Source organism: Nanorana parkeri, unplaced genomic scaffold (assembly GCF_000935625.1).
Source record: "Nanorana parkeri isolate BGI_ZX_2015 unplaced genomic scaffold, ASM93562v1 scaffold280, whole genome shotgun sequence".
NCBI classification, from domain to species: Eukaryota; Metazoa; Chordata; class Amphibia; order Anura; family Dicroglossidae; genus Nanorana; species Nanorana parkeri.
The window spans coordinates 173,082-189,154 of NW_017306548.1; the positions used below are offsets into that span (position 1 = coordinate 173,082).

Consider the following 16,073-nt stretch of genomic DNA (forward strand, 5'->3'; position numbering starts at 1 on the left):
TATATATATATATATAAAATCACAATTCAACTTTATAACCACCCTGCACCAGGGAATTGCTGATAATGTTAGACATTAGTAGGCAGGCACCACCCAAGTGGGCAAGACTATCAGCGAGCGTGTTCCTGAAGACACAGAGCAGCAGCAAACAAAGTGAAACATTTCCAGGGCTCATACTTCAAGAGCCTGCACCAACATAGGGACACAATTTAGCTAATGCGTACCAATTAGAAATTGTATGCATTATGTGACCTGCACAAAGATATATCGAGCTAATGCTGTAGCTGGAGATACCCTTTAACCACACACAGGAATACCGTTCTTACTCCTTGCAGATGATCATCTGGCATAACTTCAAAACTACTTACCCAACATCCTGACACAGATCTAGAACAAACTGCCCGGCAGTTCCAACCTTTATAAAATAAACAGGATCTTTCCCACCGGCACCCCAAGATTCCTCTATGTTGTTCAAGGCTATGCCAGATATTGCCAAGGGAGGTACAGGGTCCAAGCAGTGAAGCTTGAATGCCACTTACCTTGCCGTAGCTTTACCCCTTTCTGTATAGCAGAGTCTGATCGCCTAACACTAACACACACACACTGGCACCAATTGCAGGCTGGGGGGCGGCCCACGAAAGAGCAGCCTAAAATAACCGCATGCCCACAACTGACAGGTGGGATCCCAAAGTGACACTGTGTGTGTGTGTCCCCGTCTCACATGTTTTCTGTGTGTATGTACTACATGTTTGTATTGCGGACAGCACAGACGCTGGCGTGTACAGACCCGTCAAATCAGAGCTATGCAGGCCAAGAGCGCAGTACACATGGATTACAGACACAAAAACACACACACACACACACACATTAGGGACATGGATTATGGACACGCACATACATAACGCATCTGTTCCTGTTCAGCTTAAAACTAAAACCCATCAGATCAGAAGCTTCCACAACCCAACATCTAATTAAAGAACATCTGGCTGGAAGAAGCAGATCTCATGAAGGGGTTGAGAGAGACAATGCAGTGTATGAGAGATCCACAGAGACAACGCAGTGTATGAGAGATCCACAGAGACAACGCAGTGTATGAGAGATCCACAGAGACAACGCAGTGTATGAGAGATCCACAGAGACAACGCAGTGTATGAGAGATCCACATAGACAATGCAGAGTATGAGAGATCCACAGAGACAACGCAGTGTATGAGAGATCTACAGATACATTGTCTCTATAGATATCTACATTGTCTCTGTGGATCTCTCGTACTCTGCATTGTCTCTGTGGATCTCTCATACACTGCGTTGTCTCTGTGGATCTCTCATACACTGCGTTGTCTATGTGGATCTCTCATACACTGCGTTGTCTATGTGGATCTCTCATACACTGCGTTGTCTCTGTGGATCTCTCATACACTGCGTTGTCTCTGTGGACCCATAATAAGTATGTGCTTATCAGGGGCCTGATATCCACGTTTGTTACAGATTAGTGACTTGCCATGTAGTGAAGGGAGGATAAAGATAACATCCAGAGCTTGAACCTTTATAGTCAATAATGGAAGCCTCCATATGTCTAGACTCAACTAAACCCCACCCCCCAAAGCATCACCTCGTACGCACAAAACATGTTCTTGTGTAACTGGTCCCAACCTAGGTACAGTATATTAGGACAATGTGTAAATATGCTTACACTCATAAATTGTGTGGTCAGGAAAAAAGGTGCCTATAGGCCCAGCCCATTGTACCTAATGGCAAAACTAGCCCTGCTGAGGGTACGTAGGTATTAATCAAATCGGCATAAAGGGGACCACTTGCTGCATGGTTTCATCCCCTACCAGGCATCCTCCAAACATGGTTACTATAGACAATACATGAAAGAGAATTCTTGCATGAACATTGTGTCTAGACCCCAGCCACACAAAGCCATTGCTTCAATCCTCAAGATCATCCAGTCCTACTAACTTTGCCTGGATGAGGATGTCTATGAGGACCTCAAATCTCAGAAGACACTCTTGATCAATGAATGTCTCCTGAGATTTGAGGTCCCCATAGATGTCCTTATCTGGGCAAAGTCTGGATTGGATGGGGGTCTATTGGATGGTCTGGTGTCAAGACATGTTGATAGGACAGCATGTTCCCCTCAATTTATACACTTAAATAGCTGGATTGTTCTCTCCCAGTGCCATCTGTGGGCATCTAAGCCAGGGTTACTAAGACATGGCCGGAATGCTAGTGGATAATGATCTGTTTCCACCTAGTCCTAATTAGAAGGAGCAATGTTTATTTTAAACCTGTTTCCCCCTTTGGGGTAAATAGCGGCTAGAAAGAGTTATCCAGCACTCTTTGGCACTAGAAGCTTGTTTATGTTCCTCTTCCGCTGTCTACATGTATGGCAATACTAAGTACATATGTGTATATACAGTATTTGACATACATTTATGAGTTTACATAACACAATATAGCTACTCCAGTTTGCTTTGCAGATATATTGTTTGTTACATGTACCTTTGGTAGACAACTATGTTGTAGGACAAAGATTACATAAAGCGCATTGCTGGTGGGGCCTGAGGGCGGGCTTGAGAACATTTGGTGCAGATTTAGGGGGAAGCTAGTGCCCTGACAGTTTGCAAGACCTAGGCTGCACATGCCAAATCTATAGTATAATCAACAATTTGACATACAATCCCGACCCCCCGAATCTATAGTGCCATCTCACTTGTGCTTGGGGTGTAGGAGGAGGTACGGTTGGTCCCTTGGCTCAGCGCAGGTGATGGAGGGGGCATGGTGGGCGGTGTGGTCCTCGTCTGGGTCTTCACATCAGCCGGTGAGTCTGGCATTGTAATTTGGGTATCGTGTGAACTGCCTGTGAAGAGGAAATAGAAAAGAAAGAAAAGCTTCACATGAGCCCGGCCACGCACAATAACAGGTTCACTTTATAATATATGAGATGACAGAGTGTGCCAGGCCAGGGGGCAACCCAGGATGGAAGGAAATTACCATTCAGGTGGAGAGGGTACGGGTGATGGAAGCGCAGGACGGAGAGCAGCAGTTAAAGCTATTCCGAAACACCTGCTGCTGGGATCAGCTGTGGGCTCCCCCCTTGCCCTACCTCCTCCTGCCACGCTCTACTATTATTAACCCTTGCCTAGCTGGTCGCTCCCTCTTCCTCTGCCAGCAACGAGGTCCGCAGGGTTCACTGCAGTTTGAGAGCTGAGGACAGGTGTGTGGCAGCTGCTGAGATACGTCCCGCTCTTCAATGTAACTCCAGCCAAGACCAAAGAAGGGAACGCAGGGCAGAAGACAGGAGGGAAGGAGTCTGCCAGGGCCTGCTCTGTGCCTTAACCCCTTCCGTGCCACCCAAAAGCACAGCTTTGTAGGGTTCCTCGACTCTTTTAAGTAGACACACACACAGCCTGTCCTGCCACAATACCCTGGTGTGCCTCTCTTTCCTGCGTACGCCCTTCTTACCAGGACTCACACACACCATATGGGATCGCATCCCCAGTGCCCCCTCCTGGTGCCACAGATAAGAGGCTCCCTGTTATGAGAAACACTTTTCTTAGACGCTGGGTTTGTTATTGCGCTGTGTTTTTGACAGGTCTTGGAAAACTCCAGAGCTCCCAGCCCTGGCTCCAGCCAGGAACTCTCCTCCTCTCTTCGGATTATTTTTATTTGCTCGCTAATGGGCTGCAGCTGGACGCTTGTGTGAAGCTGACATCTGGAGTCCATCACCAGCACGGGCATCCAGGCTCACGTCTACACAATAGTGCCAAATGCGGAGACAGGAGTGGGGTGCCAGTTGAAAAACAGGGCATTTTGCAGAGCAGGCACAGGCTGACTGTACCGTGCCATGTGTTCCCAGCAAGCCGTGCTCACTGAGGGTCCTAATACAGGGTGACAGGGGACTCATATGAGTGACTTTTGTTTAAAGTGGACCTGTCACCCACTTTAGATAGTAAAAAAATAAAAGTTCTGCCTCAAAGCAAGCACCATGGGGTGTCTACTATGCCAAGGCTGGCCACACACCGGCAGCATTTATTTTAATAAACATAATTTTCGGAAAGTTTGTTGGATTTTCTAATAATTAATGGGGTCAAATCGATCAATTCGGATAAATGGGTTTACTTTTGAGAAAAAGTAAGGAACGGGAAGAAATTGCTTCTCAGACGGATACAGTTATAACAGTGGCATCAGTAGGGAGGTACGGGGAGTGCGGCCATTTGGAGGGGTGACACCAAAATGACTGACAGTCATTTGGTGTCACCCCCTCTGAAAAGTCAGGCACTCAGTCATGGACTGAGAGCCCGACAGTTGCACGAGAGAGGAGGGGACCCGGCAGCATACGTTATCCTGCCGGGTGAATGTCCCCTCCTCTCTCTGCCGGGGCCCATCACCAAGTGGAAGAGGGCGCGACCAGCTAGGCATGCGCGATGACGTCACGGCGTCACCCTGTAACCGCTCCGGCGGACACCAGGCCTCGGGACGCCCCTGAATTATAACAGTGAATGTGGTTTTCGTTCGGGAAACTCCGTTCATATCCAAAATCAAATGTTAAAATTGGACGCAATTTCGAATGACATTCATCAAATCCCTGATGGCTTATCAGATGTTCTCACTGGATGTTTCTTATGGACATTAATACGAAAATCTACCACTGTACGGCCAGCTTCACTATTGTTAGCCCAAAAAACTCTTACAGCCGCCCCTCTGATGCTGGCTTCCCTTTAATTCTAGAGGTTCAACTTCATCCTCCAGCCCCAGTGGCCATCAAGCAACTCTCATTGGATAAAGTTCAGGCAGGTGGGTGGAGCTTAGCCCACAAAATCAAGGAGGTCAAGCTCCTGGAAAGAAAGTGAAACCGCCATCAGAGGGGCACACATTGAAATGCTTTCTGGCTAATAAAGGCACATGCAGACACCTGGATTAAATGGCTGACAGAGTTGCTTTAATACTCCAGACTTATTAGGAAATATGAATGCTACAGAAAGACTTAGATGACACCACAACCCAAACCACCAATTACAAAGTTGACCACAGGAACCACATTACTGGCTGCGAAATAGTAAAGGAACACATGCACTGTAGTGATCCATCTGCACCTGCTGTGCTATATAGCTGCAAGGCACAACGAGGGTGACAACGATTTTCACATCACGTTAGTGACACCCACCCTGAGCCATCATTGAGATGGACAAAAATGGTGTGAAAATAATCGTTTTTTGTAGAACTGACTCTAGATGAATGAACTCAGAATCACAAATGTATTAGGACTGTTACCCCCAGTCTCTGGATTTCTGAGGCCGGACTAGGAATTCTGGTATGTATAGCTAGAGGCACTGGAAAATAAAGGAAGCCAACCTACTTGCCATTAGCCACTCAAAATATCAGTTTTGGGGTGAGCTGGTGTTTTCCTAGGAATGGTCAGTGCTTATCACAGCCATGAACCAGATGCTGATACTGAAAAGCTTTGATCAGGTAGCTGTGGGATGCCCAGATTTGATATAAACCATTATTAAACAAGACCTCTGCTGGCTGTAGGTCAGAATATCTTTAATTGCAGGCTATGAACGCCACACGTAGACTTTTTTTAAGATTCCACACTCTTGGATTGTTATAACAATGCAGCCTTATATCAAATAGCGGAATAGCTGTGTGTGCTGGTATTCATCTGTATACTCTCCCTTTCAGAGCAGACATGCCAGTCCAGTATCAAGCTGTAGAGCCACAGCAGAGGACGACTACTCTCCTACCTGAGATGAGGGGTGATAACTGGCAGTTTTTGGGCTGCTGCAGCCTGGGCGCTGGAAGAGAAGGTGTGTAAGCAAGAAAGCATTGAGAGAACCTTGTCAGTGTGGGTAATGTTAATACCGTGTTTTCCCGAAAATAAGACACTGTCTTATATTTTTTTGGGCTCAAAAAAACACACTAGGTCTTATTTTCAGGGTAGGTCTTATTTTTTTTATATGTAAAACAATCCAAAATGAATGCAAATCCAAATTAAATAATCCAAAATGGCATAGTTAAGAATAGGGTGATCAGGGCAATCAGGGGTGCCTTTCAAAGAGCATATTGGTAACCAATCGCTGGCCAGAATGAGCGAAGCGCGCTTTCACTATGGATTCCTCACAGGCGGAATGCATTTGGCATCACTCCGCCTGTGACAGAAGCCAGCGCTATAGAGGAAGCATCGGCTTATGGGGCTCTGCTCCCTCCGCTGCCGCCTCGCTTCCTCTAGCGCTGGCTTCGTTGGCACTGCTGATTCTCTCCCGCGGCTCTTCAAGTTTCCTTTTATGCCGCCACCGGCCCTGGGAAAGGTCAAAACTAGGTCTTGTTTTCGGGGTAGGTCTTATATTTTAGCAATTCCCAAAGATAGTACTAGATGTTATTATCGGGGTAGGTCTTATTTTGGGGGAAACAGGGTATATGATCCGGTAAGCAGGCAGGGGCGGAGAGGTCAAGCAGGAAACTGCAGGATCTGACAAGTGGGGTCACCCTGTGGCCACATTGTGTGGGACAGGGGTGTGAATCAGCAAGGCAAACATTTTGCAGGTAAAATAGCTCACGCTATGTAATTCAGTGTTTGTACTGAGCTTTTTGTTTATTGAAAACACTGGGTAATATTTTGGATAAATCTGATCAAGTTAATCATTTGTAAGGGATACCTTGATTTTTTTGTATTATTATTATTTACTTGTACAGTGGTACCTTGGTTCACAAACGCTTCTGTTCGCGAACAATTCGGTTCACAAACAGGAAGTTCACCAAAATTTGCCTCCGTTCGCGAACTCCGCATCGGGTGACGAACACAACCGCAGTCATCTTCCCTGCTCTGACAAATGGTCGTGGCTTCCTCTAGTAGGGATCGCGCTCTGATCACAATTTGATTCGGTTCACAACCAATTCAGTTCGCGACCAGAATCGCGGAACTAATTAAGTTCGTGAACCGAGGTACCACGGTATTTCCTCCCTGTCAGGGCAGAATTGTCAGGTTCTAAGGCTGCACCAGCCCTAATAGTGTCAGTTAGGTTTTTGTTTTTTTACCTGGAGATAGTCTTTAATGTTTTTAAATATATAGACAGGTTAGTTTCGATCTTGATCACAATTTACTATTGTATCTACAAAACAAAAAAACAAACAAACAAAAACCCCTCTAAGCAGGAGATGCAATGAGGAAGCAGCAAAACCAACGGAAGAAGAGAGACAGTATTAACGCAGCCAGGAAAAGAGAAAGAGGAAGAGAGGGCGTGAGAACTGGTGATGTAGGGGGGACATGCAGCCGCCTGTCACAGGGTAAAAAACAAAAAAAAAACGACAAGTCGGGGAGCGTGGGAGGAGAGCAAGGGTTAACAGGCTACCCCAGCAGTCCTGTCCCCTGCTCTTTAAATGGCTGGAAATGCAGAGCAGATGTTGGGAGGCTGATCCCAGCCAGAGCCAACCCTGCTCCTAAATAAAGTAAAGTATTCCTGAAATTCAGTGCTGAGCCCCGCCAAGAACAACTCCAGATAAGACCCTGAGACACTGGGCTCCATCTGGTCTCTGTTATGGAAACACTCAGTGCAGCTGGGAGCCAGAGAAAGGCTTGAACAGGGACTGAAAGAATGCACATCTTGTAATGGTTGAAGCTGAGCAGTAAATAGAAAGACTTAACATCTAATCTACATAACGCCACATGCTGACCTCAACTATACCATGCTGACTGCAAACGATGCAAGCTGACCTCCGCACTAATAAGTACCTACAGGGCCTAACAGCCCCTTGTCTGTTGCCTGCAGAGCTAAGTATACCTTCCCCAACCCTATGAAATATGCCTTTTAGTGTGGCATATAAATATTCCACGTGCAACAGAAATGAAGGTTCAAAGCCTTACAGTTTGCTTTCTTTAGTAAGAGTAGAAAAGCCTCTGCAACCAGCATGCTAAGGAGCAGCACCTTTGCTACCTGTGTGGAAGCAGCAGTCTCTCTGCAGAGGTCCCACATGCCCCCTGCCTGCAGAAAACTACAGGAGGGGGCAGACACAAGATCAGTCACCCTGCACTAGGAAAGAGAGCAGTAGTGGTTGGTCTTTATAGCAGGAAGTTCCTGCGCAGAGACAAAGTGTCACCCTGGATTACTGCACAGATCTGGAAGCAGTGCCCAAAGCTCACCAAGATTCGAGGAAGAATACACAGGACTCTTGTAGGCAGACATCCCGGAGTTCAGCTTTAAAAAGTCTGGGCGGTGTGTGCTCGTTTTTGGTCTCTGAATATTAGCTCGGTCGTTTTAGGAGGGAGAGTTTTGGTGCCAGATGTTGTGGCATGCGATTTTCTGGCACGACTGCACTTAATGACATCATTCGTAAGTAGAAAGCCTTCAGTAAAGCATAGCACATGCAGTACATTCATTATTGTGCTTTCTTTGATGTTTTTCATATTCATAAATGGTGATTTCATTTCACTAAACATTTTCATGTAGGGATCAGGTGAATGTACTTCATGCGTGGAAATCTCTGTAAAGTACAGGGGAATCTCCTCTTTGTTGTTACCAGAGCACATGTCCCCATTGGAAGATTTTACTTCACCTCCTGTTCTAGTGACAACTGTAAAATTTTGGAACATGACTTTTTTTTACTCGGGTTACCATGGTAACCAGGACAAATAAGGATGAAACATCTTCTCAGCAGTTTTGCCTAAATAGAAGAGATGTGTGTTCTTACATGAATATTTAAAACTTTGCCTCTGTGCAGGAGCTTCCTGTAATAAAGACCAGTCACTGCTGCTCTCTCCTTGTGCAGGTTGACTGGTCTTGTTTCCTCCCCCAGTAGCTTTCTGCAGGCAGCCTGTAGAGGATGGGGCCTGCTGGGTCCCTCCTACAGCTCTGCTCTCTGTATAGGTTATGTACAGGACAGTGATGACGACACTGACACTTTTATGTAATAACTGGATTGGATTGGAGCCGAACGACAGTGAGTGATTAGCCGAATGCCGCCGAGCAGCATTCGGCTCGGCTATTCTGCTCGTTACCTTCGTAGTAAAACAGAAAAACAGTGTAAAAAGTTGAAGAAGAAAAAGAAAAAACGTTTACAAATGTAAATAAAAGATCAATGTTCAAAAATAAATAAAGATTTCCACCAAAAAAAGAACAAAATTAAAGATTATTGAAAAAAAATAAAAAAATAAAGATTATTGAAAAAAGAAATGGAAAAAAGAAAGAAACAATTGGACGTAACTAGCAGTGACAGCTAGCTCCGCCCAAATGTTTCCTATTGGCCGGGACCTGCTAGAGTCTTCTAGCAGGTCCCGATCAATGAATAACAACTGGGACGAAGTTGTCATTGTTTAATGACAGTTCAGCGTCCCCAGGCAACCTGGGGACGCTGATCTGTCATTGCAACTGGGCGGAGCCAGCTATGAGATCATGCTAAGCAGTCAGTCGCGAGGCTTTCAGCCGGCCACTCAGTCGCCCTGCTTCAGGTTTCACTTCAGCCCAGTCGAGCCGAAGCATAAAGGAGAACTATGAGGTGAGTGCTTTTCACTCACCTCATAGTTCTAGCCGACCTGTGACAATGAGACTGTCACAGGTCGGCTCAGTAGATCGGGAAGTGAGATTTCAGAGGAAGACAAAAGAACTCCTATAAATAATGAGCTGAATAGTTCCAACAGGAAAAACATTCTGATCCTCAAATGAATCCACATACATCCTGAACCATCAAATGAATCCACATACAACCCCAAAATCAACTTTCTGCAATATTATCAATTTCAAACATTAAAAAACCGTCTACAGCTTTAGAAACACACCCAGAAATGTTTAAAAGTAATCTATGTATTCCGCTCCTGAGGAAGCCAATTCCACATTTTCACAGCTTTGACTGTAAAGAAACCTTTCTATATGCCACACGTCTTTTCTTCCAGTGGCAAACAGTGTTTTTTGTGTTTTACAGTGATCCTAAAATGTATCTAGCAGGAAAAAAAAAGTGCGGTACATAAAACTCGAAAACCAGCAACATTCTTATCACTAAAAAATACAAAATTAAAAGGAAGAACTTGATGTCTCGTCTGTATGCTGATTTGTTACATCTGTTACCTTCTTCTGACAGCTGTCGTTATAGTGAATTTATTCACCCACAAATTAGACTTGTACTTGAACCCTGAAACTCCCCAGGTACCACCAAAGACGGAAAATGTTCTCCATTGGTTGCCTCCTACTCTTTGGAAGCCATTGCTCCAGATAATGTCCCGGTAAGTGACACCGGATTAGGCTTTGCTTTTCCTACAGCCAGAGGTGGAGCCAACCTTTATAGAAACCATCTGTAGATTATTATCCACCAGCAACATCGACGCCTTCAGCACAAAAAAGGGTCAGCAATGTGCAGCCTGTCCTCTCTAACACCAAAGAGATAAGACGCTGACTTTTAGAAGGTCACACCCCGTGTGGTCCCTGTGGGGGCAGACCTCCTGTCCTTTCTCTCTGCAGATTATCACACAGCACCTTGTCTGAAGAATGTCTGCAGTACATTTCCTGACTCCTGACTGACAGCCGGAATTAGCCAGGAGACAGAGGACATCCTCACTTCAGACTTAGACCCCACAGATGGCAAGGAGTAACACCGCAGAAGGAGCTTAAGGGATCCTTGTATGCAGCACAATATGCTCCTATTTTTCATTGTATGACACAGGGCTGCCACTTTGTACCTTAAAGGAAAAGTACACTTTTAATGAAACTATACTGACTTTGACACAACCACGTCCCCCCCCCCACCACATGGGAAGCAGCTTTGCATATGAATTTGACTTGGTGTCAGTCTCTTGCAGTCCCCTGTACAGCAGCATTCAGGGATCAGCACATCATTTAACTGAAAAGAAGAAAACCTAGTTAACAGTACTTGGCTTGCCCCGGGATGTGCCGCGTTTCAGGTCCCTAGCACAACAGTGCTGCTTTACATGTGCCAGAGGAACTTTAGGCTGAACTCCAGGTAAACTGCCAAAAATACAGATGAAATACATATATGCGAGCCACTTTACCTGCCACAGGATTTGTATTTCTGTCTATCCAGTTCTGAGATTCAAAAAGGCCCATCAAACAGCACAGCTAGGCCGTCCTATTTCCACTCTGAGCCTGCTGACCGGACAATAAAAGAGCAGCAGCAGAGTCATGAGGTCAGCCCTCTGCTCGCTCTTATCGGTATGTTTCTTCACAGCACGTTTGCATTCAGCACTAATTGGCTCCAAGTCCTGCCCCTTCCTTTCTCAGTCCGAATGCTGCTGTACAGGGGACTGCAAGAGACTGCCAGCAAGTCAAATTCATATGCATAACCTATTAGTACAGCTGCCTGGAGTTTAGCTATAAGGGGTAGTTCACACCATCCTCAGCGAGTCAGAAAAAATAGTGCATGTACTACTTTTTCTGACTGGCCCGGACTGATGTGCCACGTGTTCCCTTGCGGCCGATCGCATCGTGGCCGGAGGTTGTGGCTGCGGTGCCATTGAGCTCAATGCGCCGCCACGCCCCCTCCCTCCCCAAAACAAAGTGAGCCGGCCGGAATGGGATCCACTGCGTTCCGGCCACAATGGGGCTGGAATGCACGGAGGATGCTGTGAACTAGCCTTAAAAGCTGAGCTCCAAGATAATCAAATATTGTCTAAATACAAGAGGCATGTGTATGGTTACTTGAATCTTGATGTACTTTGTGTATTACTCCCAGATCTGTGCAGTAATCCCGTGTAAAACTGCTTCCTGCTACAAAGACTGGTCTTGTCTCCGCCCCCTCCTGTAGTTCTCTGCAGGTAGTCTGTAATGGGTCAGGCCTGCTGGGTCCCTCCCACAGTTGAGCGATCGTGTCATTGTTAGTTTGACAAAGGTAATATCTTGGTTTACTTTGTGGCTATTGAGAAATATATTTCAATGAAAAAGTTTTGGTGCCCGGAGTTCAGCTTTCATTTAATCCAAGTCACAGATGAACTTCTGAAGTTGTTTCCAAAATGTGTGTGATTACCAGTAATCCTTCTTTATATTAAATTCCAATCCATCTCTCCGTGTCGGCTGCAGTTTAATCCAAACATTAAAAAAACTGTTGCCGGTTTGTTGACTTAGGGGAGACAACCTACTTGCTGAACGGCTGGTCATCCCGGCATTCATGTTGTGCAGATGGCTGTCCTATCAGATAAATCCTTATAGTTGTGAATATGTTCTTAGGTCATCGCCAGAAACGAAGCAATCTACCACCTGCGAATTCAATTGTGAATTTGAAGCCGGGCAACTTCAATACAGTGTACTGACAGATAGAATTGAAGTGCAAGTGGAGAAAAATTACAGCAAATATGTCAAATCCCACGCGTATGGCCAGCTACACGGTGCAGGCAGTCATGTGACCTCAACCTCAAGTCTGCAAATCACAAATTCCAAGTAAGTTGCATGATCGATCTCTCTAAGTTAATAGCTAAGTGCGGAAAACGGCTCCACCTCATTGTCGGTAGCAGGCACGCTTCGGTACGGGCCCGGCATTCTTTGGCATGATTAAAAAAAAACTGTATCGGTTGGCCTTTCCACGAGGCCGAAATCACCCTTGTCCTGGCAAAGTGCCACGACGCACTCTTTGATAGCGGATGAGTTAATGGCATTAAGTGCTCCAGCTTAGTGCCCCTGGGCACCGGGTACATTGAATGGGTGTAATCCTTGTGACCACTTAGTATTTCTGTGTCATTCTCAGCACACATTGAGTTCAATTATCAGGGTAATTAAAACAGGATGAGTTAATTGGCAGTCATTTGCATGGCAGATGGTTTTAATTGTGGCATCAAACAATTCACCTGTTTATATAAACAAAAGTGAAGCGCGTGAGTGACAGGCCTGGTGTGACAAATGTGACAATGATCACAATCGCGACACCCTGGGACAATTACAGCACAAGACTCAAAGATCATCAGGCTGTCATTTATATTGTTTGTCATGAGGCCGCACAATTTGGTAGGGGAGGGGGTGTTGGCTGCTTATCTTTTAAATCCTTGACAGATGGATGTGGGTTTGCCAAGACACAGCATTGCAGTATCGCGCGCGATGCAATATTACACGTTTAATCGGGTGCACTCAACCTGTGGCTCTCCAGCTGGTTAGAAAACTAGAGCTCCCAAAATCCCACTGGTAAAATGGTTGGGTTGGTGTAATGGAAGGCTTCAACAATGGCTGGAGGCCCATCGAGCAACCTTGTCATCCTCTAAAGGTAAAATACAAGCACTGCAAACCTGTACTAAACAGCAATTCCAAGCAATCGTTCTTCCTGAGCCCCCAGAGAAAACGTTTACTGGTGAAGAACCAAACCATTTACAGAGTTCCACCTAGACCTATGTTCTGATCTCAACAATGGAAGGGTTGCTGTGGATCACTGCAAGCAAACTGGCCCCCTTGTTGAACTGGTAAAGGGCCCTTTGCACACCTTACCAGTTCCTTTCTTATTTTGGAGTGTGCGTCAAGTTTGCCTCCATGTTGGAATGTGCAAACAGTTTACTTACATGTTGGAGCGTACTACCAGTTCGCTTCCATGTTGGAGTGTGCTTCCAGTTTACTTCCATGTTGGTACATGCTACCATGTTACTTCCATATAAGAATGTTCTACCAGTTCACTTCCATGTTGGAATGTGCTACCAGTTCACTTCCATGTTGGAGTGTGCTATGACTTTACTTACATGTTGCAGCATTCTACCAATTCACCTACATGTTAAAGTGTGCTACATGTTCACTTCCATGTTGGAGCATGCTTCCACTTCACATGCTATTAGTTTACTTCTATGATGAAGGGTGCTTCAGGTTCACTTTCATGTTGGTACATGCTACCAGTTCACTTCCATGTTGGATTGTGCTATCAGTTCAGTTTCATGTTGCAGCATGCTACCAGCTCATTGATATGTTAGAAAACATAACCATGTTGGAGTATGCTTCCAGTTCACCTCCATGTTGGCACATGCTATCAGTTTACTTCCATGTTAGTTCACCTTCAAGTTGGAGTGTGCTTCCAGTTCACCTCCACGTTGGTACATGCATCCAGTTCACTTTCATTTGGAGTGTGCTTCCAGTTTCCTTCCATGTTGGAGTGTGCTTCCATTTCACTTCCATGTTAAAGTCTGCTTCCAGTTAACTTCCATGTTGGTACATGCTACCAGTGTTCTTCCATGTTGGTACATGCTACCAGTGTTCTTCCATGTTGGTACATGCTACCAGTGTTCTTCCATGTTAGAATGTGCTTTCAATTTACTTTTAATGTTGGATCATGCTGTTGGTTCAGTTTCATGTTGCAACATGCTACAAGCTCACTTCCATGTTAGAGTGTGTTAGAAAACATAGCCATGTTGGAATGTGCTTCCAGTTCACTTCCATGTTAGAGTGTGTTAGCAGTACATGTCCACGTTGAGGGTACTACCAATTTGCTTCCATGTTGGAGCATGCTATCAGTCCACAACCATGTTGGAATGTGCCACTTGTTCACTTACATGTAGGAGTGTGTTACCATGTTGAAGGGTGTTTGTCTCCCCGACATTCATTGAGTAGAAGTTCATTCCTTGGACTTAGTATGGTAAATACTCTAAATAAAGGTAATAACACCATGATGATGGAATGCACCCACAGACAAGCCTCATTTATGCCTACTGGGCCAGTAACCCGTAACTTGGAGGTCAACGATGTGCCATGCGAGACATAGAAATTAACCTTTAAGGGGTCATAAGGGCAATAATCCAGCCTGTGAAGCTACCTCCATGACTACATTGGCCACAGATGGCCTGTGGGGTGAGTTCAATCGTGTCTATTTTCTCTGGAATTCCTTAAACATACTATCGTTCAACCTCACTATTGCCTAAGATCCCAACTCCCTTCTACAGAATAAAAGTACTTAATGGAAGCAAACTTATCTTTTCAAGTAGACCTTCATCCTCGTTCTAATAGAAGCTAAAATATGTGTTTTATTTAGATTGTAAGCTCCTTGGGGGCAGGGACTGATGTGAATGTACAATATGTAAAGTGCTGCGTAAATTGGCGGCACTATATAAATACACGCAATAAATTAATTAACATTTCTGAAAGATACTGCAGCTTCACGATTTGACCAATGCTGGTCATGTGACCAAATGCCAAGGAACCGATCTGAGCCAAATGGAATTAGAGTACAGCCAGCCAGCCAATCAACACCTCTGCCTAAATAACAATCCTCCCACTTGGCTTTGCCTTGGCATGACATGACCTTTTGCTTGGGATACATGGCCAGCACTGGAGGATCCTGAAGCATTCATAAAAAAATGTCAGTATCTAATTCTATCTTCCACCACCCTTTAGTATACAGGCTGCAGTGGCATCACAAGGGAGGTGCAGGGGGTGCGGCCTGCACCCGGGTGACACCATTGGAGGGGTGACGCCAAAATGACTGACAGTCATTTTGGTGTCACCCCCTCTAAAAAGTTGGGCACTCGGTCATGAGTTGGGCACTCGGTCACTGACCGAGAGCCCGACAGTGTCAGGAGAGAGGAGGGGACCTGGCGGCATAACTCATTCCGCCGGGTGAACGTCCCCTCCTCTTTCTGCCGGCGTCCATCACCAAGATGGCCGCTGGCAGGCGTCAATTAGATGGTCGAGCATTCACAAAGACGTCACGGCGCGGTGTCACCCGGTCTCCGCTCCGGGTGATACCTGGCCGCGGGACGCCCCTGTATACAGGAGTAGGTTCAGCACAGAGGAAATGTTATAGCATAGGTGGACTTCAAAGAAAGTCTATACTGGCTTTAAAACAGTGAAGGCCGGACTCCTATTCTGCATCTTTGTTCCTGAATTCAGAAATGACTGGAGCCAGTAGATCACCATGACAGCCAGTCAGCTGACATTTTCAGAAGGAGATGACAGCAATGGCAGCCTCCGTATCTCTCAGTACAGGTTTCCTTTAAGCTACTGCTCAACTTCCCCACGTCTCCTCATTTCACCGACATCAGACGAGGAGGAGCCGTGTAGGTGGTTTTGCTCGAATGCATAAGAGACATGAGAAGGAAGGAGGCGAGGGAGGCTTGTCCTAAAAGGGGAACTATAGGCCCAATCCTCAGACGGAGAGGCCAGAAATTTC

At 45.7% G+C, this 16,073-nt stretch overlaps 1 protein-coding gene across 6 annotated transcripts in view; it reads right to left on the reverse strand.

Annotated features, from left to right (window-relative positions):
• The window catches only part of CBFA2T3 (CBFA2/RUNX1 translocation partner 3), a 21,615-nt gene extending 18,755 nt beyond the window's left edge, over positions 1-2,860 (reverse strand). For all 6 annotated transcript variants that reach the window (XM_018557351.1, XM_018557350.1, XM_018557348.1 and 3 more), the window contains exon 1: positions 2,719-2,860. In XM_018557351.1, coding sequence (XP_018412853.1) covers positions 2,719-2,839 — 121 coding nt within the window. In that variant the 5' untranslated portion in view covers positions 2,840-2,860. The remainder of the gene's footprint in view (positions 1-2,718) is intronic.
• Between the last annotated feature and the right edge of the window lie 13,213 nt (positions 2,861-16,073).